This window comes from Squalius cephalus (genome assembly GCF_949319135.1).
Source record: "Squalius cephalus genome assembly, chromosome: 1".
In the NCBI taxonomy this organism is placed as follows: Eukaryota; Metazoa; Chordata; class Actinopteri; order Cypriniformes; family Leuciscidae; genus Squalius; species Squalius cephalus.
In genome coordinates, this window is record NC_137122.1 from 30,324,811 (window position 1) to 30,351,883 (window position 27,073).

At 39.8% G+C, this 27,073-nt stretch overlaps 2 protein-coding genes across 10 annotated transcripts in view; one reads left to right on the forward strand and one right to left on the reverse strand.

The window, feature by feature from the left end:
- elavl3 (ELAV like neuron-specific RNA binding protein 3) overlaps window positions 1–9,030 on the forward strand; it is a 14,782-nt gene extending 5,752 nt beyond the window's left edge. Inside the window, exons 2-7 of one of the 8 annotated variants that reach the window (XM_079889026.1) lie at window positions 373–589; window positions 677–780; window positions 3,625–3,778; window positions 4,276–4,504; window positions 4,935–4,973; window positions 5,604–9,030. In XM_079889026.1, the coding sequence (XP_079745152.1) occupies window positions 373–589; window positions 677–780; window positions 3,625–3,778; window positions 4,276–4,504; window positions 4,935–4,973; window positions 5,604–5,952 (1,092 nt within the window). In that variant the 3' untranslated portion in view covers window positions 5,953–9,030. The remainder of the gene's footprint in view (window positions 1–372; window positions 590–676; window positions 781–3,624; window positions 3,779–4,275; window positions 4,505–4,934; window positions 4,974–5,603) is intronic. The other 7 variants (XM_079889028.1, XM_079889027.1, XM_079889029.1 and 4 more) reach the window with 7 other exon arrangements.
- prkcsh (PRKCSH beta subunit of glucosidase II) lies at window positions 7,711–23,514 on the reverse strand. 2 transcript variants are annotated; one of them, XM_079889009.1, is made up of 18 exons: window positions 23,417–23,514; window positions 22,903–23,048; window positions 22,679–22,795; window positions 22,008–22,103; window positions 21,852–21,909; window positions 19,646–19,763; window positions 19,312–19,441; window positions 18,256–18,340; window positions 18,093–18,171; window positions 17,230–17,313; window positions 16,541–16,693; window positions 16,203–16,293; window positions 16,006–16,075; window positions 15,640–15,729; window positions 14,053–14,127; window positions 12,525–12,624; window positions 12,271–12,444; window positions 7,711–11,681 (listed from the first exon to the last, which is right to left on the reverse strand). In XM_079889009.1, exons 2-17 carry the CDS (start codon window positions 22,994–22,996, stop codon window positions 12,298–12,300), a joined length of 1,587 nt encoding a protein of 528 aa, XP_079745135.1. In that variant the 5' UTR covers window positions 22,997–23,048; window positions 23,417–23,514; the 3' UTR covers window positions 7,711–11,681; window positions 12,271–12,297. The 2 variants fall into 2 exon arrangements, with proteins under 2 accessions (XP_079745135.1, XP_079745136.1); XM_079889010.1 differs by having other exon boundaries at window positions 7,711–11,669; window positions 12,262–12,444.
- Between the last annotated feature and the right edge of the window lie 3,559 nt (window positions 23,515–27,073).

The following is a 27,073-nucleotide window of genomic DNA, read 5'->3' on the forward strand; positions in this document are numbered from 1 at the left end:
AGAAATTATATATATATATATATATATAAAAAAAAAAATCTGTTAGCAAAGCTGAAATGACAGCTATTCTCATGCCCACACCGTCATCCTCTCAGAGGCTAGTGATGTAACGCTGTTTGACCCTGGATAGCATAAAGGGGGGCTGGGAAAGAGCGAAAGGACTGTGACATCTGCAGGGCCAGGGGCTGATGGAGAGAGTTGAAGTGAGGGAGGAGGTCATAGGAGGAGGGGAGGTGAGATATTGTTCTCCTCCAGCCCTCTACCCCTCAGACACATTGATTTTTAACCTCTCAACGAGGACGCCCCTGAAATTATGCGTTTTCACCCAAACTGCACTGTCTTAGCCTTAATTTGTGATTTTTCCACCTGCAGATAATTAGCACCATGGAAACTCAGGTGTCCAATGGTCCGAGCGGAACCAGCCTGCCAAACGGCCCCGTCATTAGCACTAACGGTGCCGCGGACGACAGCAAAACCAACCTGATTGTCAACTACCTGCCTCAGAACATGACCCAGGAGGAGTTCAAGAGCCTGTTCGGCAGTATCGGAGAAATCGAGTCCTGCAAACTAGTCAGAGACAAGATCACAGGTAACAACGCGGCATATCTTGATTCGGTAGGAAATGTTTCGCATTAAAGGGTGGTTTTCAAGTGCATTCTTGTTTGTCTTATTGCAGGCCAGAGTTTGGGTTACGGCTTCGTAAACTACGTGGATCCCAATGATGCCGACAAGGCCATCAACACGCTCAATGGTCTCAAACTGCAGACCAAAACAATCAAAGTAAGAGAACCGTCCTCGCCGAGCCCAAGCTCCTCAAATCGCTCGATGGGGAGGAAGTAGGGAATGAAGCAGAGCCCAAGACAGACGTGACAGCAGGAGGGGAGGTGAAAGGGAGGGGCGGTGGGAGGAATCGTGGCAGGGACAAAAGGAGCAGAAGAAAAGAGAAAGTGGAGGTCAGAAAGCAAAGGGTTGTGTGCAGGGGTGATTGTGATGGAAATGTAATTAGGGAGACGCAATGTGAGGCTTGGAGGTCAGCGAGGAGAGCCCCATCTGCCTCCAATCTTGGCTAATTAGGGCCTTCTTTGTCCCCAATTCAGCTGGGTTTTGGGGTGGGGAAAGGTCTGCTTGGGCTTCTGAAAGTGAGAGATTAAACAGTCGGTCCGCTTCTCCACCTGATCACCACACATCAAAGATCGCAACAAATCCGCAAGAATCCGCAGTTAAGCAGCTTCTGTGGACTCAGCGTGTGCATGCATTCATATTGGAGATATAGATGTGAATCGTATGATATAGGCATGCATACAGAGCAGTTTCATTCCTTATAGTCTTAAGCAAAGCACTGTTATTCCAGTGAACAATGACTGCAGGCCATGGGCGAACATTATTGGCGTAGTTGTTTAAACCAATTGCTGTTGTCCTAATCGTCTTGTTTGTTCAGTGCATTCATCCAGCATCGTTCTCTGACATTCAACGTTCGTGTGCCCACTGCCCTCAAATCCTTAAGCCGGGCAAATGTCATATTTTCCATGTCAATACGGCATTGTTAGAAAGGTAGAGACGATAGCGAGGATGGGAGGGAGCGAGGGAGGAAGGGAGGGTGACGGGGCGCAGTAGCAAAGGCTAGGAGGGAGCCGAATGCCAATGACAGGATTAGGAGCCATATGGGCTGCAGGCACCATCTGTACTGTGGGAGAGAGAGGGAGAGGGTTAATTATGGGGCAGCATCCCATCCCTCCAATAGATTCCCCCCCCCCTCCAGTCTCTGCTGTATACTCACCCACTCACTGCACAATTACACCCCTACCTCAACAATACCGCTGCTTAGTCATACTGGCCTGCAAGACTCAAACACGCATATGGTGGAAAAACACATCATTTTGCCAAGGTCTGATGGCGAAGCGTGCTATAACTTGACTGGGCGTTGTAAAATGTCTTGAACACGTTTAAAATAGACTCCTATTTATTATAACAACAAGTTTACTCGCTTAACTTTTTTTTTTTGTTGCTGTAATCGCACACATAAAAAGGTCAACAGATTCAAATCTGTGAAATGAAATGCTTTGTTCTATAACCCGCCATTGATGAAAATGGTTAAAGACAAAAATAAATTGGATTAGTAAATAAGTAAAAAGAGCATTGGAAACAGGATAGGGTTGGGGTTTTAAAGGGTTAAGCTTTATAAAGCTTTGAGGCAATATAAATGTTAAGAAAAAAGAATAAAACTTTTTTTATATTAAATTGTATTCAATATAAAGTTAAATGAGTTAGATAAAAAAATATATTAGTGTGTGTGTGTGTGTGTGTGTGTGTGTGGGGGGGGGGGGGGGCTGTAAAAAGAGTGTAAGGCTTTAAGGCAATATATATGTTTAGAAAAATAATAAAAAGTTAATATATTATATTAAATTACATTATGTTATGTTAAATTAATTTAGATGAAAAATACTAGACTATGACTTTTTTTTTTGAAAGATTATAAAAAGTATAAGTAAAAATAGATAATATAGAAAAATAAATAAAATACAAAAGTAGAAAAAAATAGAAAGAAGGAGATATAATGAGTAACAAGATTTTTTTTTTAATGGAGTAAAGGTAGTACAGTTTTTGTATAATAATATAAGTAACATGTCCACATATAAATGAGAAGTGTAAATTGTATGTGTAACACTGTTGAATAACAACAATCGAGAGTTTTTGGAAAGTGAGGATGGTGCTTTCCCATTAACATGAATTGGTATTGAGCTTTTTATTTGATTTGCTTTTTTTTTTTTCATTGGGTATTTAGTGAGGGCGTGTTAGGGAGTTGTCAGGGACGCTGGACATCTTGTAATCTGTTTACTTGGTTTGCCGGTTGCCAGAGGAGCAGTTTCCCCTTGAGAGAGAAGACAAAGGAGAGATGGAGAAGAAGGAGGGGGCCAATCTCTTTATCTCAAAAAACCACATGCGCACACACTGACACCATCAATCAAAGTCAGCCTCTTTCCACCAGAAACTCATAAATATACATATTTTATGAGAAAAATCTGTTCGCATCTCAAATACGACTAAGACGGCTCGGTGGGGGATTTTTAGGAAATATAGAGGGGAATATAAAAATGAGATGAATATTTGAACGTCAAAATAAATGCCTAATTGGACTTTATATTACATGACACATCCCAAAGCGGAACAGGTTCTAAATGCTGCTGTCTTGTGGAAAATCACCGGCTAGAAAAACAGCCCATGATATCAAATTTTCCTCACGACTCCCTGAGGGAGCTGGTCTCAAATCAGCTCAGAGGGTGTCGAAGTGTCTTGGGGGGTGGGGGAGTGTGAATGTCAGAGTGGGTTCGTGTTTCTGCTGTCAGGAGCACTGCGAAGCTGAAGTAGTGTTTAATAAGGGAACCGGGTTTGGTTCGAGTGAAGTGCGGATAAGAGACGTGGATTTTAAAGGAAGGAGGGATGAGAGAGAGTGGGCGGATGTCTCGCCTTTGAGCGTGGCACTGCTGTGACATATCCGCCTCGACTACACTTGAAAGTTTTGCACTGCTGGGAGTTTTAGGACTGTCACAGCTGTCTTGATGCATGCTTCTTAATAATATTACAAATCCTAAACTGCAGCTCCAATTTTTTTGTGTGTGTGTGTAGGTGTCCTATGCCAGACCCAGCTCAGCTTCCATACGTGATGCCAACCTGTATGTGAGCGGGCTGCCCAAAACCATGAGTCAGAAAGACATGGAGCAGTTGTTTTCCCAGTATGGAAGGATCATCACCTCACGTATCCTGGTAGACCAGGTCACAGGTAAACGTTACCTCACTTCCACAAACAGCGTACGCACCCTGGGGGAGGATTACAAATCTAATTAAAGCTCTGGATGTGACGCAAAAATAAATAAATAGGGTAGGCTATATGCTTCACAGTCAACATGAACTCAAAATTAACCCCATTTACATTTTTAATGCACGTTCTTGGCAGTGTTAATTTAGTATCACTGAAATAGTATTGTAGTTTTTAATAATATTTTGAATTATTTTTATTTTTTATTAGTTGTAGTCATTTTTTGTCTTTTTTAAATGGCTATATATTTTGAATAAATGTTATGTTAACCAACTATACTGTAGTATATATATTTTTTTCTTTTTAAAAAATATTTTTTTTCATTTTTCTTTGTTTGCTTTATAGAGTAGATCATAAAGCACTATAGTATAAAGTCTGGTTTAGCCCTGTGTCCACACATGACTCACTTTTCTGCCATTTTAAATTCACGGTGCTTACATTACGTCGCTTTCTGTCCGGAGCAGGTATATCGCGCGGAGTAGGTTTCATTCGGTTCGATAAACGAAATGAGGCAGAGGAGGCCATCAAAGGCCTGAACGGTCAAAAGCCGCTGGGTGCCGCCGAGCCCATCACCGTGAAGTTCGCCAACAACCCCAGTCAGAAGACGGGACAGGCCCTGCTCACCCAGCTTTACCAGACAGCAGCTCGCCGCTACACCGGCCCTCTGCACCACCAGACTCAACGCTTCAGGTACTGCCTCCACCCTCAGCCCACACCCCTACCGCTGCCTACTCTCCCTCTGACGGTTTTCCTTTAAACCGCAGCACGTTCACGCCATCAGGGGGATTGACAAATCACAATGGGTCTAACTGAGGCAGTGTGTACATTTTGAAAAGAACTGCCCTGCTTAAGAGATAAAACACAGTGTGCGTGAATCAGTCATGGCACGGATGCATTCAGAAGCACAAACATGCGCGCAGTACTCTCGATCCATCGCCTGAGGGCTCTGTAAGCACTGCGTCAGTGCGATGGGCGAGCCGCGCCTGTTGATTGGTGGATGCGGTGCCCGGTAAAGAGCTCCCCCTGGTGGCTGAAGTGGCTCCATGAAAACGCTTTGCTCTGGTTGTTGGATCTTGCAACTAATATCTTCACCTCCGTCACTCTCCCTCTTGCATTGCAGACTCGACAATTTACTAAACGCCAGCTACGGAGTCAAGAGGTAATTTAAAAACAAAAGGTGTGCTTTCAAAAGCATCCATGCCTAAACAAGCTCAAACAAAGTGCCCGGAATACCACCTGCTGCTTTAAGGATTAACATTAGAGATTGATTTGAGAAAACACCATTTCAGTAGACTAGACTGACTTAGCTGATATCACAGCAGGACATTCTGGCATGGCTTTGTTGAACCTTTTTGTTCTTTTGGTTGATTCCTCGATCAAACTGTATTTCTGTATTGAACTAACATTATTATTTTTTTTCAGTTTTGGTTGCTTTAATGTTCTTTTTTTCCACCAGCATGGACATACAAGGTTCCGTTTGCGTCTCCTCTGTTAGTTCCAATTTTCTGTTGATTTGTTTCTGATTTGCCTTCATCCCTCTCTAGGTTTCTGTTTTGCTTAGTATCGTGATTTTGTTGAACATTGTGAATTCTGTGTATTATTTCTAACAGGGAATATGACTAGTTTGGTTTGGTCACCAGATAATATGACTAGATAATATGATAGCTGGCCATTTTCTTACATAGGCTGTGGAGATCGAGCGTCCGCTTCTCAAAAGAGACAAAAATGGCAGGAGCATGTGGTAATGAGAAGCACGCTGTGCTGAACTTCAGAATGACACCCATGGTAGCTCTCCTTCTTTCCTCCCCAGATTCTCCCCAATAACCATTGACAGCATGACCAGTCTAGCCGGCGTCAACCTGACCGGGCCCACTGGAGCTGGCTGGTGCATCTTCGTCTACAACCTGTCCCCGGAAGCTGACGAAAGCGTCCTGTGGCAGCTCTTCGGTCCGTTCGGCGCCGTCACAAACGTCAAGGTCATCCGTGACTTCACCACCAACAAATGTAAGGGCTTTGGCTTTGTCACCATGACCAACTACGACGAGGCAGCCATGGCTATCGCCAGCCTGAACGGCTACCGCTTGGGCGACCGTGTCCTGCAGGTCTCCTTCAAGACCAGCAAGCAGCACAAGGCTTGAAGGAAGGCCTAGTCACTACTGCTCTTTAACATGTAGGGGGAGCTACTGAGCTCCCTGTACATTCACTCTACATGGGCCTGGACTGAGTCTCTCTCTAACACACATACACACACACACACACACACACGTTTAGTTGTTTCGAACAAAAATACACAAGTAGAGTTGTTTTTCTTTTCTCTTAACACAACATGCTAGTCCTTCCCAATGTTTGCCTGTATTGAATTAGCAGAGGTGCGAGGCGAGGCTGGGGAAATCCATGAGGAGGGACAGTCTAATGAATGTGACAGAGAATGTCTGCAGAGATTTAATTTAATTCAGGCAAAGTAAGAACTGGTCAAAGAAAAAGAAAAAGTAAATCAAATATGTGCAATTTACCCAAAATATTGCCCCGGTAACTCTCCTGTCTGGCTTCAGAGGATGTAGTCACTTTTTTACACTTGGGCATTTTGAATCAGTGATTTTTTTTAAAGAGAAAAATGATTAAAAACAGTGTTCTCATATATATTATGATATAACTATATATTCAACATTTAAGGTGGTTATAATAGCCAAAAATGTAAGCATTTTCTAGAACTTTGAATACGGTTTCCTGGCTCTACATTAGGTTGCAACCTTGCCTTATGGCACCAAACACACACCTTACTCGAGGTTCAAAACCCAACAGCAACTGAACAAACTGTGTGGATGGTAATCACAAATCGAGAGGTCACCCGGGGGTCATCACAATCACCTCAGCACGCCGAAAGACAACTTTCATCACAGAGACACTCGCACATCAACACATACACACACACACACACACACATACACACGCACAAACGTAGCTCCACCGGAGGGCATAGCGAAACTTCACAAAACATAGCGACCTAGAATCTCCTCGTATCTTTCCACTCTGAGTTTTATAGTTAGAATTTAGAATCGATTGCACCACATATGCAGTTGTCTGTGTAACTAGGGGCATTTCGACAGTGTTCCCATGGCGATGGTATTTGGAAATCTTTTGAAAGTCTTTCAAACCATTTATGAAGTCCAGCCTCAAAATCCAGAACTGTATTAGATCATTTTAAACAGCTTTGAATGGCTTGAGAGTAGGAAAGGCTCTGCGTCAGCTCTTTGAGACGTACATGTGAGCCGTTATGGAGGTCAGGGGCCACTGGGATTGGTCGCCCTTGCTCTTCATAACCTCTCAGATACATTTAGCTCTATTCACTAAAAGGAATCCCATTATAATTCGCTTTTCCCAAACCGGTTTTAGCAGCCCCTGCATATCTAAACAGCTACATATCAAACATAAAATCTAATTTTGTGTCCTCAAGGCCCTTTTAAGCAAGTCGCAGCCACTTGAGCTAAAAAAAACGAAAAAAAAGAAGATAATCTTTTCTCAAAATACTCATAGTTTGAGTATTTTGAGAAATGGAAAATTCCTTAGATACAATAACGACAATGCCCAAGCTGTCCACAGCCCTGTGATAAAACAAACTAAACCGTTCCATGGGGAGAGACATTGCTGTAAAAAAGAAAAAAATAGCAAAACTTCACATTATATGAAGAAAAGAACTGAAAGATGTAAATGTGTGTTCAAATCAAGTGACATTTTGCTTTTCTAAATAACGCTGTGTTAGCCAAAGAGGACAATGATCTCTTTGAAAGGATTACATTAGAGATTAATATATTTTTATATCTACGGAAAAAACAAGACCTTGTGCGACATTTTTACAGATTCTTAAATCGTGGAAATCTTTGGACACACCGCATGGCTTTTATTTTCAGAGTTTTCAACTTTGGGGAGAGAGGACCAGTCTGCGGTGTAAAGGGAGGGGATCGAAGGGTTGGGGACTAAGACTTACATGCAGTGAAACCATTTCATTTTCAAAAATACAAAAATACAAAAAAAAAAAAGATCTACGAAACATTCAAAAACAAAAAAAAGAATCAGCAGACAGGCAAATGTATGCATTACGCAAGAAAAAAGACGCTATGGTTTCTCTAAAGTGAAAAATGTTGCTTCAATGACGGTGCAGTGAAGCTCAAAATGGCGTCACATCGAACACCATGAACACCCAGAGCATTTCATCTCGTATCGGCAAAAAGACGAAAAGGAAGAATCACCTTAACGCTTCAGCATTTTCAGTGCACCAAAAAAAGTTAAGAAATTGACATAATACAATGTAGCTGCACTTATCAATGTAATCAAATCTCACACAATAATCCATAGTGAATTATATTCGCCAGTATGTCACCACACAAGGCAAATGTCTACCATTGTACTTTTTACATTTTTTCTTGTTTATTTAATTTCTGCAACACATATCTTCTCTATTCCACCATCATATCGTCAACACCTGATTTTGCTCCTATGCACAAGCACTAACCAACCAAGGGATTTTAGCTTTGTCACTGATGAAGGAAAAAAAAAAAAGTCAGTCCGAAACATTTAGCAAGAGTGTGACCGCACACGCACACACACACTTACACGCGCACACACATATTATAACATATCAAAGTGTCTCTAAACTCTTTCCATTCCCATTGTATAAAAACTGTGATATACCTTGAACCTCTCTCAGCTTACAACGCCACATTAACATCGCAACACATTTTTCTTTCGCTAACGCAACTCATCCTGGAACTCATCGGTGGTGTGCCCTAGAGGAGACAAAAATCCTAAATGTAAAGATTCGTCCACCCTCTAAAATGAGCAACGGGATAGATACAGTGACCAGCGCAACCCAGTAGTGTGCCTGGCGTCCGAAAGGGGTGAGGGGTGGGGGGTGGGTCTTTAGCGTCGTCCCTCTGGCTAAGTGTCCCAACGAACCCTTTAGCTACACCACTTACCCCATTCCCTCTGAGAGCCAAGGACAATGGCAGGAAACAAACATACTGCACCGCTTGAGCAACTTCAATAATAATCATTTTAAAAAAAGACAAAAAAACTTTCCTATGGAACAGTAAGTGCAATGTGCTTCGTTTTTATATTGACTGAGAACAAAAGATATATATATTTTTTAAAAAAGAAATTAAACGTCACACTGAAATGGTTTGCAGAATAGTGAAAGGATCAAATGTAATGAACAACAACAAAATGCAAAAAAAAAAAAAAAAGTGTTAATTAACAGATTCATTAGAAGAATCAAACAAGCACCAAGAGCTCTGGTCTCTAAAAATGTCCATTATCCCTTCCTCCGCCCCCTTATTAGTGCTCTGACCATGCAAGCTAAAACAAACAGCCGTCTATGGTACCGAAAAGAGCAAATCTAAAAGACCGTGAAAGGAATACCGTCTAAAATATCATCGGTTTTAGCCCATGTTGATTTCAGAATATCATTTTCCCTGTAATTTATTGATTTCCTTTACATATCAGAATCACACGTTAACTTAGCGTATTTGTGTTGTTGATGTTGCCATAGAGGACACACACGTGGGTCGAATATTTCGTTTTGTTTCCTTTTATTGGGTACGATTTCTTATATTTGTTTCCATTATTTATAATTAGTTGCTGTTCTTACAGTGTATGCAGGTTTTAGAATTAGTTAGAATTATTTCTTTTCAATCAAAATGTGTTTAATTGTGTTTGTAAAAGTCTGTGGTAGCTTTTGTTGCAACATAAATAATTTAAACTGAAAAAAAAAAAAATCAATATAGCGCCAATGAACTTGTATTATTTGGGCGACTTTAAGCTTGTAGTTTTAACTTATTGTTAACTTAAAAACTATTTATTATCATTATTATGATTATTATTATTGCCTCGTATGAAAGTATGTTTTGTGTATATTTATGGTTTATTTCATTATATTTGCAAGTTTAAATACTTTTCATTTTGCCAAAATGTGGTTACACCTTTTTTGTTTTTCTTTAAAGGGAACAAATAGATTAAAAAAATAAAAATAAAAAAACAAAACAAAAAAAAAACTGCTTTAGAATTACAATTTGGGAAAAGTTCTCCATAGGCAAAGAATGCACTGCTATATTAAACTAATTGAAGTGTATAAACATACATGCTGTGTGCTAGATGTTATGCCTTTAATGCCTGTGTTTTGTTTGTCTTGTTAAATGAAAACGTTTTGATTATTTAATCTAATCACAGTCTTGTTTTTCCAGCCACGTTCAGAACCCCATAGTGAATCGGGGCCCGGGGCGGGTCTACGCTCTGGTCCCGCAGCCAGGCCTTAGGCTCAGCGTCCCTCGCCAAACACCCCTCACCCCGCTGCCATACAGAGCTGTGGAAGCGACTAAGAGAGCTGTCTAGGAAATAATAGAGTCGTTTGGGGGGTTGGTGGGGGGGGCTCGAAGATTAGCAGACGTGGCTAAGAAGGCGTAGCGGGGGAGAGGGGACAGGCGATTGGCGCTGAGCTAGATAAAGGGGTCAGTGGTCACTCTGTTTCTCAACCAGTTGTATTTTGTGTCAGTTGATTTAGGAGGGACACAGAGTTACTTAGCAACGTTCTTCTGAAACCATTTTCCAGGAATAACAGAATAAAACAAACGAACAACAACAATAAAAAAAAAACGATCAAAAGCAGAACTCCTGATCTCAGTGTCTGTGTGTCACGAATAAAAATCTCATACTTCCAAACATGAACAAACGAACAAACACACAACAAAGGGGAAAATAAATAAATAAACCTTTCAGTTTAGTTTAGGATATTTATTACTGGGATTTCAGCTGAAGACGCTTGAGGACTTTTTCATGGAATTGTTTAATTATTTGTACTTTACATGCCAGAAAAAAAATAAACGATATGAATCTCTGTTTTCTTTGTGCGTGCTTTTTTTTCGGAGGGGTTTTGAACAAGCTCATTACACCCTGCTGCAGTCATTCAGGACAAAATGAAATTCCTTTATCCAGTTTTTGCATTGTCTGTAAAGTTAATAAACAGCTTGATATTTAACAGCTTCAATAAGCAACAGATAATGCTAAAGATCATAGTCGAGCGTGTAAAACATTAACCCCAGTTAGTCAACTGGTTGTCCATTTCCTACAGTAAAGACAAGTACTTTTGTACTGTCTATTCGATACCATTTTGTAGTGCGAGTAGTGTGTTCACACTGACAATTCCAACAAGAAAAATGTCAATTTAAATACCTGGATGATGCACTTAAGACCCGTTCACACCAAGGATAACTATAACGATAAAGATATAGTTCTAAATATAAAAGAAAACCACAGCTATAATGATAACGGCACAGAGAAACGATATTTTTTCCAGCTGTTGAACGATAAACCAATCACAAAATCCATCCTGCTTTAAAGAGCTTGAGCGACAGACGACAAAATTACAGCTCGCTTATAATAAACAAAACGATATTGTGTGCTGAACGCCAATATAATTAGCGATCTTGGTGTGAACGGGCCTCTAATTCACAGACAAAAATGTGTGTGGAATGATGGGCACTTCAAAATCCGTACCTTACACGGTAGAGTAAATATTGCATAGAATATAGTGTTTAGTGAGTCATTTGGGACACAACTAAGGTCTTTTTTCAACAAGTCACAACAATTTTTCAGATATGAAGTTGAATTTATTTCAACATTATCCATGGAATGTGAAGAGATCAGATATTAATCCATTACAAACAACAACAAAAAAACATTACAGTTTACCAAACTTAAAGCTCTCCCAACGTCCAGCCTCTTTTAGCTGATCCAAAACTAATGGAAGAGGTTCTTAAACAGCTTGAACAGGAAACGAAGCTTCATTAGTTCCCAGAACTTCCCACTACTTAACGACCTACAGAACAGGAAAGAGAGAGAAAAAAAAAAGTTAATATTGATTTGTGACACACAAACAAAAATACAATGCATGGCACTTTGAGCTCATAAATTGATAATAATGCACTGTGTGGATGGAAAGGCTAACTTCAGGACATTTGCAAGCTAGGCTAATTCTATTCTGGAGACGATCACAGGCATTTAAGAACAAAACAAGATTATCTTTTGTATATAATACCCAAGACATCCACACTTGTTCCAGATAGTTAGAGGTTTTCATATTAAACAATGTTGTTGATCACAGGGTTGGTGCAATATTTAGTGGAACAAGGCAATATTACAACTACATTTTATACAGAATTGTCGGCAGAATTAAATCAGTTGTTTTAATACATTCACTCCAAGATGTTGCACTCAGCCCAAACAAAGGCTAACTGAATCTTTTAAAGCAGGCAGCAAACTGTCATCACCCAGGCAAAACCAAGACCTCAAAAATACATCTAAACAATTTGGACGCTATGATAACTTGGGTCTCTTGAAAAACCAGGCCTTTTTAAAACAGTTTTTTAAACAGCTAAAATAAAAGTATGCATAAGTACGAGGCGCACCATGCATCAACAAGCAGAGCGTAGAGTCTAGAGCTCCTCGTGGCCGTGTGGCGAGAGGTCAATGTTGGTTGGCTCCTGGCACACTGCAGGAGTGGTGAACTCCATCAGATATTCGCAGCGACTCGGCTCCGACGTCGAGGTCACCACCGTCTCCTTCCCGCAAGTCAGCTTCACCTGCCACACAAAGGTACACTTAGCAGAAAAACTCCCAGTATGAATGGCACGATGGAAGCAATGAAAGAACTAGTACTTACTGTAGTTGATCTGTTTGGACCTTGCCAGCACCCAGTGCCGTGCTCGTATTTCATCACCAAGTACTTATTATTTTCAGGCCCTGACCAGCTTCCCCATGACCTGCAAACATGAGCTCATTAAAGACGGTCAAAAACGCTCACGTCATGCGATTACAAATAAGGTGGCAAAAACTGTTTAAACTGGTGGTTTGCTGATCTCAGTGGGTTCAAGCTGGTTTCCAAGTCTTACCAATCAGGTGTTTAACTGGTTAGTAAAGAGACTGGTTGAAGAGATTCCCCCCTTCTATGTAAAGCGCTTTGAGGTCTCAGATAAAGCGCTATATAAATGTAACGAATTATTATTATTATTATTAAAGATGTTACATTTTAAATTAGAGCTTACACCAGTAAAATGGGCAATATTAAAAGCCCTATACTGTTGTCTAAAAGATTTCTGTCGTCTTCTGGACGTCAGACAAAGGCGACAGGTAAATGCTATGTAGCATTGCAAGATGTCGTAGGAGATTTAGCCTCTTAGCCCTCCTTTTTGCTTTTTCAGTCGCATAACATACATCTACATTCCATCTCAGTCATCACGAAACCCAACAAAAACACAGCTCTGGTCACACCGTCCTCAAGCGTCCAGTTGCTGAATACCGCAAAGTGACTTGCATCACTTCAGATTTCCTACCGGTGGTGCGAATGCAACCAGGGAAATGGCCCTAGGGGAAAATTCTGTTCTCGGGGGATCTTCCTGGTGGCTAGTTCCCAGAACTGACTTCCTATAACTACCTGGTGCTAAAGCCCCTACTGATGCATCACAACATAATATACAGTATGAAAAATGGGATTTTCTAGATTTAACAGATTATATTTAACAGTGTTATTAAATTATTGCGATTTAACATTTAAATTAATTTTAAATGAGTGTTAGATAGTGGCAAAGGTAAAGGAAAAGAGCATGAACACTTAAACATCAAATATCAATATCAAACATTGCTAATATCAACCAATAACCAATTCAACCGTTTGGGGTCTATAAGACTTTTTAATGTTCTTGAAAGAATGTTCTCAAAAGTCTCACCAAGGACGCATTTATTTGGCCAAAAAAAGAGAGAGTAATATTGTGAAATATTCACAAACACCTGTCTTCTATTTTAATATATTTAAAAATGTAATTTATTCCTGTGATCAAAGCTGAATTTTCAGCATCATTACTCTAGTCTTCACTTAGTCACATGACCCTTCAGAAATCATTATGATATACCAATTTGCTGCTCAAGAAACATTACCGTCAATGTTGAAACTGCTTAATATTTTTGTGGAAACTGACAGGTTTTTTATTCAGGATTCTTTGATGAATATAAAGTTCAAAAGAACAGCATTTATTTGAAATCTTTTGTAACATTATACAAATCTTTACTGTTACTTTTGATCAATTTAATGCATCTTTGCTATAAAATTATTCATTTTTCATTCTTTTATACTAGCCAAAACCTTCTAAAACTACCTCGCCTTTTTTTTAGTTTTCCCCCCCAATGTCGCTTACCCAAGGTTGGTCTCTGAGCCTCCATACTTGGGTTTCTGTGAAACCCGATTAAAAGGACAGAGTCTGTAGATGTACCTGAAGGCAAACCAAACACATAAGTCAACATAAAAAAAAAAAATCAATCAATCAGAAATAGGGCTGCACGATAAATAATTTTAGCACCGATATCGCGATGCGCGCATCCATGATAATCGCATTGGAGGACGTGCGATGTCAAGTGGATCGTAGTTGATCTGTACGCATGTGATTTTCGGATTAATTGCAAAGTTTAACCATCATGGAGTGAAAGTTTATCATTTGCATGTGTTTTAGATCCTGTCAGTTTAAACATTCAAGCGATTTTCAGCCATTCGAGTGCAATAAGACGCGAAAGAGAACTGATTTCGGAACGCGCACGCTGTTTTCTGTTCTGAACGCTAAATTCCGTTCACTTCCGCCTCTATTTGTGCTTCAATAGACACACACAAAATGATATTACCCATCTTGGAGAGTGTCCTCGTAAACACAGTAAACAATTGACGAAGAAAACGGATGCGTATCATTGTATTGGATCCGTGTTTTAGCTCTTAAAGTGACAGCAGCCTATTATACCTACTCAAATGTTAATCAAACAATAGTCTCGCGTAGCCAGACCTTCAGACTGATGGCAGAAGGTCTGGACTCTAATCGCAGCTTTTCTTGGCCAAGAGGACGTTTGACTGACATATAACGCAACCAATCACAGTTCGTTTTGTTCCGCGTCATGTTTAGGGGCGTGCCAATATAATGTCGATGTCCCTACAATAACAGACCGGCGTGCATCTAATAAATTATTCATTCAAGAACGTTGTGCAAGTTTACTGCAACAATGGAGCCGCAAACTTTTGAAAATCCAGCGTTTAGTTGATCCTAGTAAGCGCTCATTTGTCTCAGTTGTAAACACAACGGCTTTCTTCTTCCACGAGGGGTTTTGGCGTCACGGCATTTGTTTCCAGACGGACCGTTAAAGAACGCGACACACACGTCTCGCGGACATCCTGTAGAATTCAACCAATCAGGTCGCGCCTTCGAAACTCCTTAAGTGTTTCCAGAAAAGTGTGCCATATGCATCAGACGTTCAGCCAACGGTCCGTGGGCGTTACGTCCGAGGCTGAGACTAATCAAACAACAAATTACAAAGAGAATATCACTTTTGTGGCTTTAACAAAGATTAATTTTAATTTAATTTATACAGTGAAGAAGACTAAGCAGTGTTGTTTTACATTTGAATATATTCAATATCTGTACCTGAATAGTTAGATTTACTTGAAAAACATTGGCTTAAGTACTGTTTATTTCATTTGTATCTTTGCTTTTTTATCTAATGCTTGTAATTTGTTTTATTTTTTTCTATGCAGATTCACTTCCTAAAATCACCTCAATCATTCCAGAATGATTCATTCTTTCCAAATAGAGCTAATCAAATCATCTGGTGAAACGGCTTTCATATAACAATATATATAGCAGAAAAACAAAAAATTGAAACGTAATTTTTTTTTTCAATATCGTGCAGCCCTAATCAAGGCACAAAAATATCATTACAAAACAACAAACGCTAGTTTCACTTACTCGCTAGTGGGAAGTTCGTAGCACTGGCTGTACAAGTAAGTGAACTCAGCATTAGGTCCGAAATCAAAGGACAGCTCTTTTTCAATATTTCTGCAACACAATCAAAGGACAATTCAAAACAGTGCTCAGCAGCAGGGCCCCCACACACCAGCATCAGAGAACACTGCAAAAGCATAGAATTCAAGGGCACAGGAACGTAGGAGACAAACGCAAGGTTTTGCGAAAGTGATGCAACCACAAGTTGAGAAAACGCATACAATGACCAATGAGAATTCCAGGTGCATACGAAAAATCAGTTCGCTACACTCCCACTTGATTTCACACTTCTTTTAGCCGTTTCCTGGAAGACCGTAGTATTGAACAAACCTGATTTGATCTTCCATCTCCCGAAGAGCTTTCTCAGCCTCCTCAAAGTCATCTCTGGTCTTCTGAGCAGCTGTGAACCAGAGGACAGTTGGTCAGCAGAAGGAAACAAAGAACAACTGACTAAAATGGATCAAGCACAGTCGTATTTCTCTGAAACGCATCAACAAATAGCCTCCAGATTGGCCGTTGGAACCAACCATCGATGAGGACCTGGGTTTCCGCATCATAGGGTGGCATGGCTTCCTCGTCGTCTTGACTTTTTTCTGGAGTCCTAACGGTGGGCGGCGCCTGCACAACACACAGCCACGCTCAAATGAATACATGTATTTTTACACCTGCACAGTACGGTGAGCATGAGTTATGACACGCTATGTTGCAAAACCTTTGCCATTGTGCCTTAGGACGCGAGTTAAAGGTTAAGGACGTTAAATGTCAAGCAGCGAAGTGTTAATAGAAGACTCAAAATGTCACTGCGGATGTAAACATCATTGAGGTTAATGCTTGCACAGGTTTTCTGTGTGATATACCCTCTCACCTTATCATCCTCTTCATGATAATCATCTTCTTCATCCTCATCCTCGTCCTCTTCCTCAGAGACGTCTTCTTCCGGGTACGGCTCATTGTCTACAACTGGCTCCCTCACTTCTTCTGGAGGTGTTTCCACTGGAGCAGGTTCCTCAGACTGGGACTGAGAGAGAATGGAGGTACAGACATTCAAAATGCGTTATGTTCAAGATCAGTTTTTTTTTTTTCAGAACTGATTTTTTTCCTTTTACTCAAATTTGGGTGATTTTACTATAATCAAGCAATTAATTAAACAAAAAAGAAATACAATTTATCAAATTAAAAGACAAAAGTACAAAATAACTAAGTGACTACTGTTTAAACATTTGGGGTTGGTTATATTGTTTGGAAAGAAATCAATACTTTTATTCAGCAAGGACACATTCAATTGATCAAAAATGACAGTAAAGACTTTAACATTGTTGCAAAGGAATTCTATTTCAAATAAATGCTGTTCTTTTGAATTTTCTGTTCTTCAAATAAACATTTATCAAGATCTCGACACAAATATTAAGCAGCACAACTGTTTTCAACATTGATGATGATAATACATCTTTTGAATCTTATGATAACAAACTTTTGAATGGTAGTGTAAATAACTAGCTTACTTTATCTACCAGAAGACACTTAACATGACATGCCTGCTTCTTCTCTACTGACCTCTGAGTGGTACTTTTCTTTAATATTGGTCCAAACACTCTCAAATGTTGATGTGTCCACCTGCTCAGTTCCTCCAAGCAGTCCCTGAACAAATCACAAAGCATAAATCAGAACTAGTGGCGAATGAGTCAACCCATCGCATTGGATTCAACAGGGTTTCTACACATTTTCCAATTCAAAATTCTGTACTTTTCCACACTCCAATTTCCCAACCTTTTTCAGACCATATTTCATTTACATGTCATTTATGCATTTAGCAGACGCCTAAATTCAAAGCTACAACAAAGCATTCATCATATTTAACATAAATGGTTCATAGAGCATTATTTTTGGTGCATAGTAAAGTCATCTGTAAATATTTTTATTTTCTCTTTTTTTCATTGGTTTTCTCAAAGTGATAACATGCACTTATATGATGAGAAGAAACCTAAAATGCATTATAAAATGCATATATTTACATCTGGCACATCAGTTTGATACTGTTGGATGTTGCATGGTCAGAAAACATCAAAGTACAGTCTAATTTAAATAATAGTTTTTTCCTTTATCTGTTGCTGGTTTGATTGGAACACACACATTTATTTAGTTTTGCGCAATGAAAATGTGTGCCTTGAATTAATTCGTGTTACTAAAATCACTAAACTCTTTCCATGAAAGCACTCTGCTTGTATGATACATTTATTTTTAGAAATTCTTAATGTTATATTTCAGAAAAAATGAATAGAGCAATAGTTTGGAAACACAAATGTATTTCCATACTCTGTTTTCTTTTTTCCATACTTCTCCAGACCTGGACTTTTCTAAACTGCGTAGGAACCGAGATTTAATGGCTGGTGCATTTTGACTGAGAAATGCAAAAATACCTGGGCCTCAGTTTCAGTAAGTGTGCCATCAGCATCTGGGTCCAATTCAGCGTGGGACTGAAGCTCAGACACAGACACACTGACACACAGAGACAACGTGTTATTTTACATCCATTCTCTATACACACAATCAGAGAAAATAACCACACTCATTGGCACTTACAAGCCATCTGCATTGTCATCCAGCTCCAAAAATGCTTCTGCCATTTTGGCTTTGTCCTTCTCCAAGCGAATAGCTGCCTTTTGCTCTGGAATGAAGTTAAAACGCAGATTAGACTTACATTAAAGGAGAACTCCGGTCAATTTTAACATTGAGCTCATTTTTTTGTACATTTGGAGTGCTGTCGGTACAGAGAACAACGACAAAAATCGGTGTTGCCTACACCGTGTTATCCTCTTTTTAAAATTTGCACCCTGTTGACTTCAATGGGGCAAGTTTTAAACCTGCTTTTAGCCTCTTAACATCCTTGATGTGTCATTACAAGTGCCTAGCCAATGTGAGTGATTCCTTCAGAGTGAACACGGTGAATCTGACTGCAGTAGATGTGAAAGATATGAATAAAAATGATGTTATTTCAGCCAGCGCTCATACCTGTATTTATTTCCTGTTTTCGGTCGAAGTCCACAGTAGTCGATTGTCGAGTTCGCGCAGTTAGTTAGTTAGTTACCTATGATCACGCGCGTGAACTCGACAATCGACTACTGTGGACTTCGACCGAAAACAGGAAATAAATACATGTATGTGCGCTGGCTGAATTTAACATTTTTATTCATATCTTTCACATCTACTGCAGTCAGAATCACCGTGTTCACTCTGAAGGAATCACTCACATTGGCTGTGCACTTGTAATGACACATCAAGGATGTTAAGAGGCTAAAAGCAGGTTTAAAACTTGCCCCATTGAAGTCAACATGGTGCACATTTTAAAAAGAGGATACCACGGTGTAGGCAACACTGATTTTTGTCGTTGTTCTCTGTACTGACAGCACTCCAAATTTACAAAAAAATGAGCTCAATGTTAAAATTGACCGGAGTTCTCCTTTAATGGGGAATCTTAGATGAAATGAGCATGCAAACAAAACACCATAAAGTCATTACTTCGGGTGTTATATGAATATAAATATCATAAAATCTATGAGAACTTTTTTCGTAGTGGGCAGACATTGTCTGGTTTAAAGAGATATGCATTTGATTTGACTGTTAAACAGCTGCACTCACCTTCCCAGGCCTTAAGGTGGCGCTCTTTAGCTTCCTTCTCAGGCTGCTCTGCAGTCTCTTTCACTGTCCTCAGCGCTTCAACTTTCTCCTCAAGCTGTTTCTTATTTTCCTGCATATCAGTCACTTTGACCTACAGAAGAGACACAGCATTTTACATTGACCAAATTTCACTGACACAATATGGCTTTTTAAAAAACTGCAGTATATACAAGAAATAATTCAATGCTGGAACTGGATGATTCCTGTTGGATGCGAGAGCCAAAAAAGCAAATATGTGGGCAAAGCATTTTGAAATCCTGGACTTACTTTTTTATTCATACAAAGCAAATGTTACCTGCTTTTCTTGTTGCCCCTTCTTGGCTTCCTCAATGAGCTGCTGTTTCAGGAGAAAGCCCTCTTTGGTGATCTCAGCCATCTTCTGCAGAACCTCCCTCTCTTTACGTCCCAGTTCCCTGAAAACCAATCAAATATTTAAATGTGTTTGTTTATATAGTCACTGTATTGAATCATAAGGAAAAAGGGAAAGTAAAGCAATGTAATGTGTGGTTATGTAACCTATGTTCTCATAAAAAAACTAATTGTGCTATGTATTTATTTATACAAAACATTTCTATTGTCAAAAACATTGTTTGCAAAACCCCTTCTTAAAAGATTAGTTCACCCAAAAATGTAAATGATCATCCTAGCTGTATATGACTTTCTTCTTTCAGCCAAATACAATGGGAGTTATATTAAACAAATATCCTGGCTCTTCCAAGCTTTATAATGGGAGCGAATGGTAGATTAGATTTTGAAGACCAAAAAAGCACATCCATTCATCATAAAAGTACTCCATACGACTTCAGAGGGTTAATAAAGGCCTTCTGAAGCGAAGCGATGCGTTATTTTAAAGAAAAATATCCATATTTATAACTTTATAGACTAATAATAACTGGCTTCCACTAATGGCCGTATAAGAGTCGAGTACCGGTCGAAGAGTGACCTCTTACCCGACGCATTGACGAATGCGGAAGAGAGGGTAGAGCAAAACAAAACGCCGGTCACGAATTAGAAGTCTAAAATTTCGATACAAGAGAAGAAGAGCTTGAGTTTGTTGCCCAGTCCTATTTGTTTGAACTGCAAGAGGCGTCAACTCTCACATAAGCTTATGTTACTCCTACATCATACGTCATGTGTCAGGTCAGAGGTCACTCAACTCGACGTGCATACTGCCGTTACCGGAAACCAGTGATTATAGTTTATAAAGTTATAAATATGGACATTTTTCTTAGAAAAACGCATCGCCTTCTGAAGTCGTATGGAGTACTTTTATGAAGGATGGATGTGCTTTTTTGGGCTTCAAAATCTAAGGAATCATTCACTGCCATTATAAAGATTGAAGAGCCAGGATATTTTTTAATATAACTCTGATTGTGTTTGGCTGAAAGAAGAAACTCATGTACACCATTCATAAATTTCATTTTTGGGTGAACTATCCATTTAAGAGGAAACTATAAGGGCCTGTTCACATATACCCCTTTTCCACCAACAAGAACCGGGTGCTGGTTCAGAGCCAGAGCCAGAGCTGGTTCAGAGTTGGTTCGACTGACGAGCTTACTAAGAACCGGTTTGCCTTTCCACCGGCTAGAGAGCCACAACAGAGCCAGATCTTACGTCACTGTATACGTCTCATGTTGCCCAGCAACCGCTAGTGCGGTAGCGCCAAACACAAACACGCCAGGCTTGTTCGAGATGCATCGGCTTCTCGCAGATCGATCGCCGCATGACATCAAAGCACTGCGATAGCGATCTAAAAGCACAAGGAGTCGTATGCTCTCCAAACACTCCCGCAGCTCCGATCGCTCCGATGCATCTCGAACAAGCCATCAACAATAACGGACGTTGCAATACTATGGATGCTCATGGGTTTGCAAAAATACATCGGAATCCAACGCGTTCGTGCAGCTCGCCGTAACTTACATAGACGGATATTATAATCGAGCTGCTATTAGCTCGACTAGCTGCTATTTAAAAATGGCGGTCACAAGTTTCTATTCGTCTTGTTGGTCACGGTAACCCCGCCCCCAGCCCCTGACGCAAGCGGTTCTTTCTTGGCTCCGTTCTAGACCCTGCAATGATTTGGTGCTACTTAAGAACCAGTTTTACTGGTTCGGAGCTGGTGCTTTGGCGGTGGAAAAACAAAGAACCGATTTGAAACTAGGCTCTGGCTCCGAACCAGCACCAGCTCTGCCTTGGTGGAAAAGGGGTAGTAGGATACATTTTCATGTTTAAACTGCTAGAAGGCGTGTTATTTCCCATTTACTGCTAATATATACACTTAACTTGAAAAGGAGCTGCTGCTATGAAAAGTTGGACTATTTTAACAAGGCATCTTAACATTTTGGTACAAGGGCTGCTGAAACGACATTGAGATGCGGCACAATGGCCAAGGACATTCGTCTGGTGTATGAGTATGCATTGGAGTGCAAGAACGTGTCCTGTGTGAACCACTCCTAATGTGATTCTGCCTGGAAAGCAATTACATTTGGATCAAAACTCACTTGCAGGTATTTTCACATTTGGCTCCACTGTTGTACTCATCAGTAGTATCGCAGCAATCTGCGGGGAGCAAAAATGTTAAATGCAATGCCATGCCATTTATTTCCATTCGGCGAGAGACTGCTGAGGAGACATATCCAGATGCAGAGTCATCTTACCACAGATGCCATCATTAATACGGGAGGATGGGATAAAGGTGGGCCTGTAACCAGCATTGGTGCAATGGAAGCTGCCATTCGGACAAGCAGCAGTGCCTGACGACAGACATGAACAACTGTCATGCACATCATCTCCACGACACCATCAAAATATAACTTATCATCACTTTCTGCCCAGCATAGACTTAAGAAGGACAGACAATTCTGACATCTGATGAACTGTGATGTAATTGCCCTCATGTCCCATAGGCTTTTTTTTCTTGCACAGAAAGAAGATACTTAGCAGAATGTCCAAACTGTTTTTTCCCCCACACGATGAAAGTTAATGGGGACCAGAAGCAGCCATGGTCTACATGTAGGCTACTTTTATTGTATGAAAAAGAACAGCTTGTGTATTCTGTTTGATACAGTTTGTGTTCTGTGCAAGAAAGAGCGGGTCCGAATTTTCATTATTTGGTGCACCCTACGACTTATCACTTTGCACACTTTATCCACATTCACTAACGTTGTAAATGTATTCATTAATGTATAAATGTACAGATACTTTGTTCTGCTTTTTAGCACACTTTTTTTAACCAATGAGGTTTGTTTTTGAGTGTCATGCAAAGCATGTTTGAGTTCAAAGTGTCTTAAATTATAAACTAAATGTAAAAAATGAGCTCTGTCAATACCTGGCTCATCTGAACCATCTTTGCAGTCACAGTAGTCATCATTCACGCGGTCAAAAGGAATGGTCCGTGATCCATCGAGACAGGTGAAAGGCTTGTTCTCCTCATAAAACGGTTTCTCTTTATGTATTTAAACAAAAGAAAGTAAGAGTTAAACAAGTTAAGCCAGTGAAGCCAAAACCAGTGCACGTTTAATAGAGAATCTGCAATATATGATATGACTTTACTTGTCAGTGGTACTCCTCGTGGCCGTTGAATCTCTACAGGTGTCCCCAAGCTGACAGCAAAGACCAAAGTCAACAGCAGGTGTATGCAGGTCATGATGCCTTGGGAAATGAGGGATAAATGCAAACTCCCACTAGAGGCGCGTGACCTTGGAGCAAAGAATACACAATGTATTGTTCAACTGAACACAGAGCTTCTTAATCCCATCATAAATACAATTCTCATACAAATGGTTTGCAAAAAAGACTAAACAAATTAACAATTATATGATATAAGTCCGTCTTTAAAATGTCTTATTCGCATCATCCTGGTTAATTCAATTTGAAATGGCTTCCGCACACACGGCCAACTGATCATACTGAAATTCTCACTTATCTAAAAGATAAACAATACAGTATCACGATAGCAAGTGATATGTTTTAATAAACATCGCGTACATTAAATATGCGATTGTAGAAATAGTAAAAGAAATCTAAAAAAAAATATATCATAGTACAACAGTAACTCATTACTTACTTCCGTAGAGCGCTCCTGCACCCAGTGTGTTACGTCACCGAGATAAGCGGTGTTCTCATATGATTGGTGGACTGGATTCATGTGACGGAGTACAGCATTGTGGGTAATGAAGTCATTGAAAAACACACACAACCGATTTCCAAGATTTCTCTTTTGTGTGTGTGTGTGTGTGTGTGTGTGTGTGTGTGTGTGTGTGTGAGTGAGTGAGTGTAAAACATCGTTAATATGGTGTAATATATCAATATGCATACATTTAGGTAAAAGCGTCCCACCAGTATTTAAATACAGACAAATTATGCTTCCAGTACTGACAGGAATTAATCCCATCACGCAATTTTAAACATTATCATGTTAAAATATGGTGTGATAAAACAGGAATGTTATAATTCATTAAAAAGCTAGTCTAAAAGGACTGCGTGGTTGAAAACAAGTGTGTTCACGTGACTTGAGAAAGGCGCGCGCCTGGTTTTCTCAGTGAGACAAAGAGACTGATTAGGCCTATATCTGTACAAAAAGTTGTGATTTTTTTCTGAAGAATAACGTTTGTAAGGATTTAAGTTTGTAATATTTGGGTGATTCATATCTGTGGAAGTTTCTCCCACAGTTTCAGGACTTACAGCCTATTTAGTTAAATTTGACCAGTTGGCTGTGGCCTGACAATAGTAACGTTAACCCTTTAAGGTACTACTCAACCGTTTGGTAGACCCCACTTTAAGTCACTATATTTAATTGAAAAATGCATCAAGCTTAACTCAACCTGAATGAGTCATCTCTATTGTTTGGTGTAGTTGTGCAATGCTAAAAAAAAATCCACTAGATGGCGCTGTGTCTGAGCAGCATGCCGTTTTATTGTTCCTCAAACAGCATGTGACACAGCAAAAATGTACTCATCCTTTGATGACGCATATCGGCGGGACTTTTAAAGGTAAAACTATTTTGTTGACATATTATCGTTTCAGAGGAGATGTTAAACAGAATTATGTAACTTAATTAAACAAAAATAAGTCTTATAAGGGTCAAATAATTTTTTCAAAAAATGCTCTACCAAACGGTTGAGTAGTCCTTTTAGGGTAGAGAAGCTAGCTAATGTTGGTAAAATTAGCTAATGTTAGTAAAATTAGCTAATGTTGGTAAAATTAGCTATTTACAATGAACAAAAGGGTTAGTGTTGGTAAAATGATACATTTAATATTATTAAATTACATATTTGATGAGAAATATTTGATCAATATAGTATCTCAAGATAGTATCTCATGGGCTCAAGATACTATCTCGTGGGCTCAAGATACTATCTCGTGGGCTCAAGAAAGTAACTCGTGGCCTCAAGATAGTAACTTGTGGGCTCAAGGTAGTAACTCGTGGCCTCAAGATAGTATCTCGTGGGCTCAAGATAGTAACTCGTGGGCTCAAGATAGTAACTCGTGGCCTCAAGATAGTAACTCGTGGCCTCAAGATAGTAACTCGTGGGCTCAAGGTAGTAACTCGTGGCCTCAAGGTAGTAACTCGTGGCCTCAAGATACTAACTCGTAGTCTCAAGATAGTAACTCGTGGCCTCAAGATAGTAACTCGTGGCCTCAAGATAGTATCTCGTGGCCTCAAAATAGTATCTCGTGGCCTCGAGATAGTAATTTGTGGCCTCGAGATAGTAATTCGTGGCCTCAAGATAGCAACTCGTGGCCTCAAGATAGCAACTCGTGGCCTCAAGATAGCAACTCGTGGCCTCAAGATAGCAACTCGTGGCCTCAAGATAGTAACTCGTGGGCTCAAGGTAGTAACTCGTGGGCTCAAGGTAGTAACTCGTGGCCTCAAGGTAGTAACTCGTGGCCTCAAGGTAGTAACTCGTGGCCTCAAGATAGTAACTCGTGGCCTCAAGATAGTAACTGGTGGCCTCAAGATACTAACTCGTGGCCTCAAGATAGTAACTGGTGGCCTCAAGATAGTAACTGGTGGCCTCAAGATACTAACTCGTGGCCTCAAGATAGCAACTCGTGGCCTCAAGATACTAACTCGTGGCCTCAAGATACTAACTCGTGGCTTCAAGATACTAACTCGTGGCCTCAAGATACTAACTCGTGGCCTCAAGATACTAACTCGTGGCTTCAAGATACTAACTCGTGGCTTCAAGATACTAACTCGTGGCCTCAAGATAGCAACTCGTGGCCTCAAGATAGTAACTCGTGGCGTCAAGATAGTAACTCGTGGCCTCAAGATAGTAACTCGTGGCCCTCAAGATAGTATTTCGTGGGCGTGGCCTCAAGATAGTAACTCATGGCCTCAAGATAGTAACTCGTGGCCTCAAGATAGTAACTTGTGGTCTCAAGATAGTAACAAAATCTTGAGGCCACGAGTTACTATCCTGAGGCCACAAGATAGTTATAATACATTTTTTTTGACAAAGTGGGACTTGGGGGGGCTCCGTACTAATCAAATCTTGGTTGAACTTTTGCACCAGCACACACACACACACACACACACACACGCACACACGCACACACGCACACACACACACACACACACACACAATCTTGATGTGTTTGGAGCCATCAATAGCAACCATCAGATTTTTTATTGGTCAAGAAATTGCACTTAATATGACTTGTTCTGAATGTTGTTATTTTACCTTGAACAGACATCTCAACCGTTTGGTAGAGCACTGTATCTAAAATACTGTAGGATCTAATTTAAAAAAAAATATTGATTGTTGTTATTGTTATCATAATTGAATAAAAAATGCAAAGAAATAATTTTTCCTTTGCTTTTTTCATGGTGCGTACCTTAAAGGGTTAATGGTCACAGGTAGAAAAGAGAAGGTCATGAGAATGGAACAGAACAGGAACAGTTACATGCAGGTGAGTGATATTTACGGAAAGAGGAAATATTGCATTGTATACATGTAAGTTACAGTATAGCATACCCATTACATAACGATTAGGGTTTAGACAAACACACACACACACACACACACACACACACACAGGCATATGCGGTTTATGAGGTCAATATGTGACTTTTTAGTGGTTTACGGGGACACGACTTTCCATTAATTAATTAACTTAGTCAATAATTATTACAATTAAAATTTTCCGAATTATGAGACCAAACCGGCTGGTCTTGTAATGCTGGTATGTAAACCTGAAAATTGGTCTCATAAACCACATAGGCCGCGCGCGCTCACACACACACAAAATAATAGTGAAATTACGTGTATTAAATGTGCCATTTACATTATACTAATAGCCTATAGTAAATAAATCTAATTGTTTTATTTGAAATGAAAAAAGTCACAGGCCATATACAGGTTCAGAGTGTATACAATAATAAGCTAATATAAATAATAAAACTACTATGTCTATTTTGAACAATAATATACATTAATTTGACAACTGCGTATTAATAAGAATGTTTGTCTCTAAATAATGGCAGTCTGTAGGGGTCAGTAAAGTGTCACTGTTGAGCAAAGCAGCCTGTACTACTGCATATCATAGTTCTGCCATTTTTGCTGAGTACCATTTCAGATGGTTGCTAAATATTTTAGGTAGTGTTCACTGTCATGAGTTGTATAATGATGATATTCAGCCTCATTGCATACTGCCATTACTGTAATATGAGGCTGGACATGGAAAAAAAAGACATCAGAAAAATCCAGATATTGCATTT

Coding starts and splice junctions, on each gene's coding strand:
- prkcsh (XM_079889009.1), bottom strand. CDS start 22,996: ATGACCTGCATACACCTGCTGTTGACTTTGGTCTTTGCTGTCAGCTTG. Junction 22,104..22,678: donor AGATGGTTCAGATGAGCCAG/GTATTGACAGAG, acceptor GTCTGTCGTCAG/GCACTGCTGCTTGTCCGAAT. Junction 16,076..16,202: donor AACCCAGGTCCTCATCGATG/GTTGGTTCCAAC, acceptor TCTGGTTCACAG/CTGCTCAGAAGACCAGAGAT.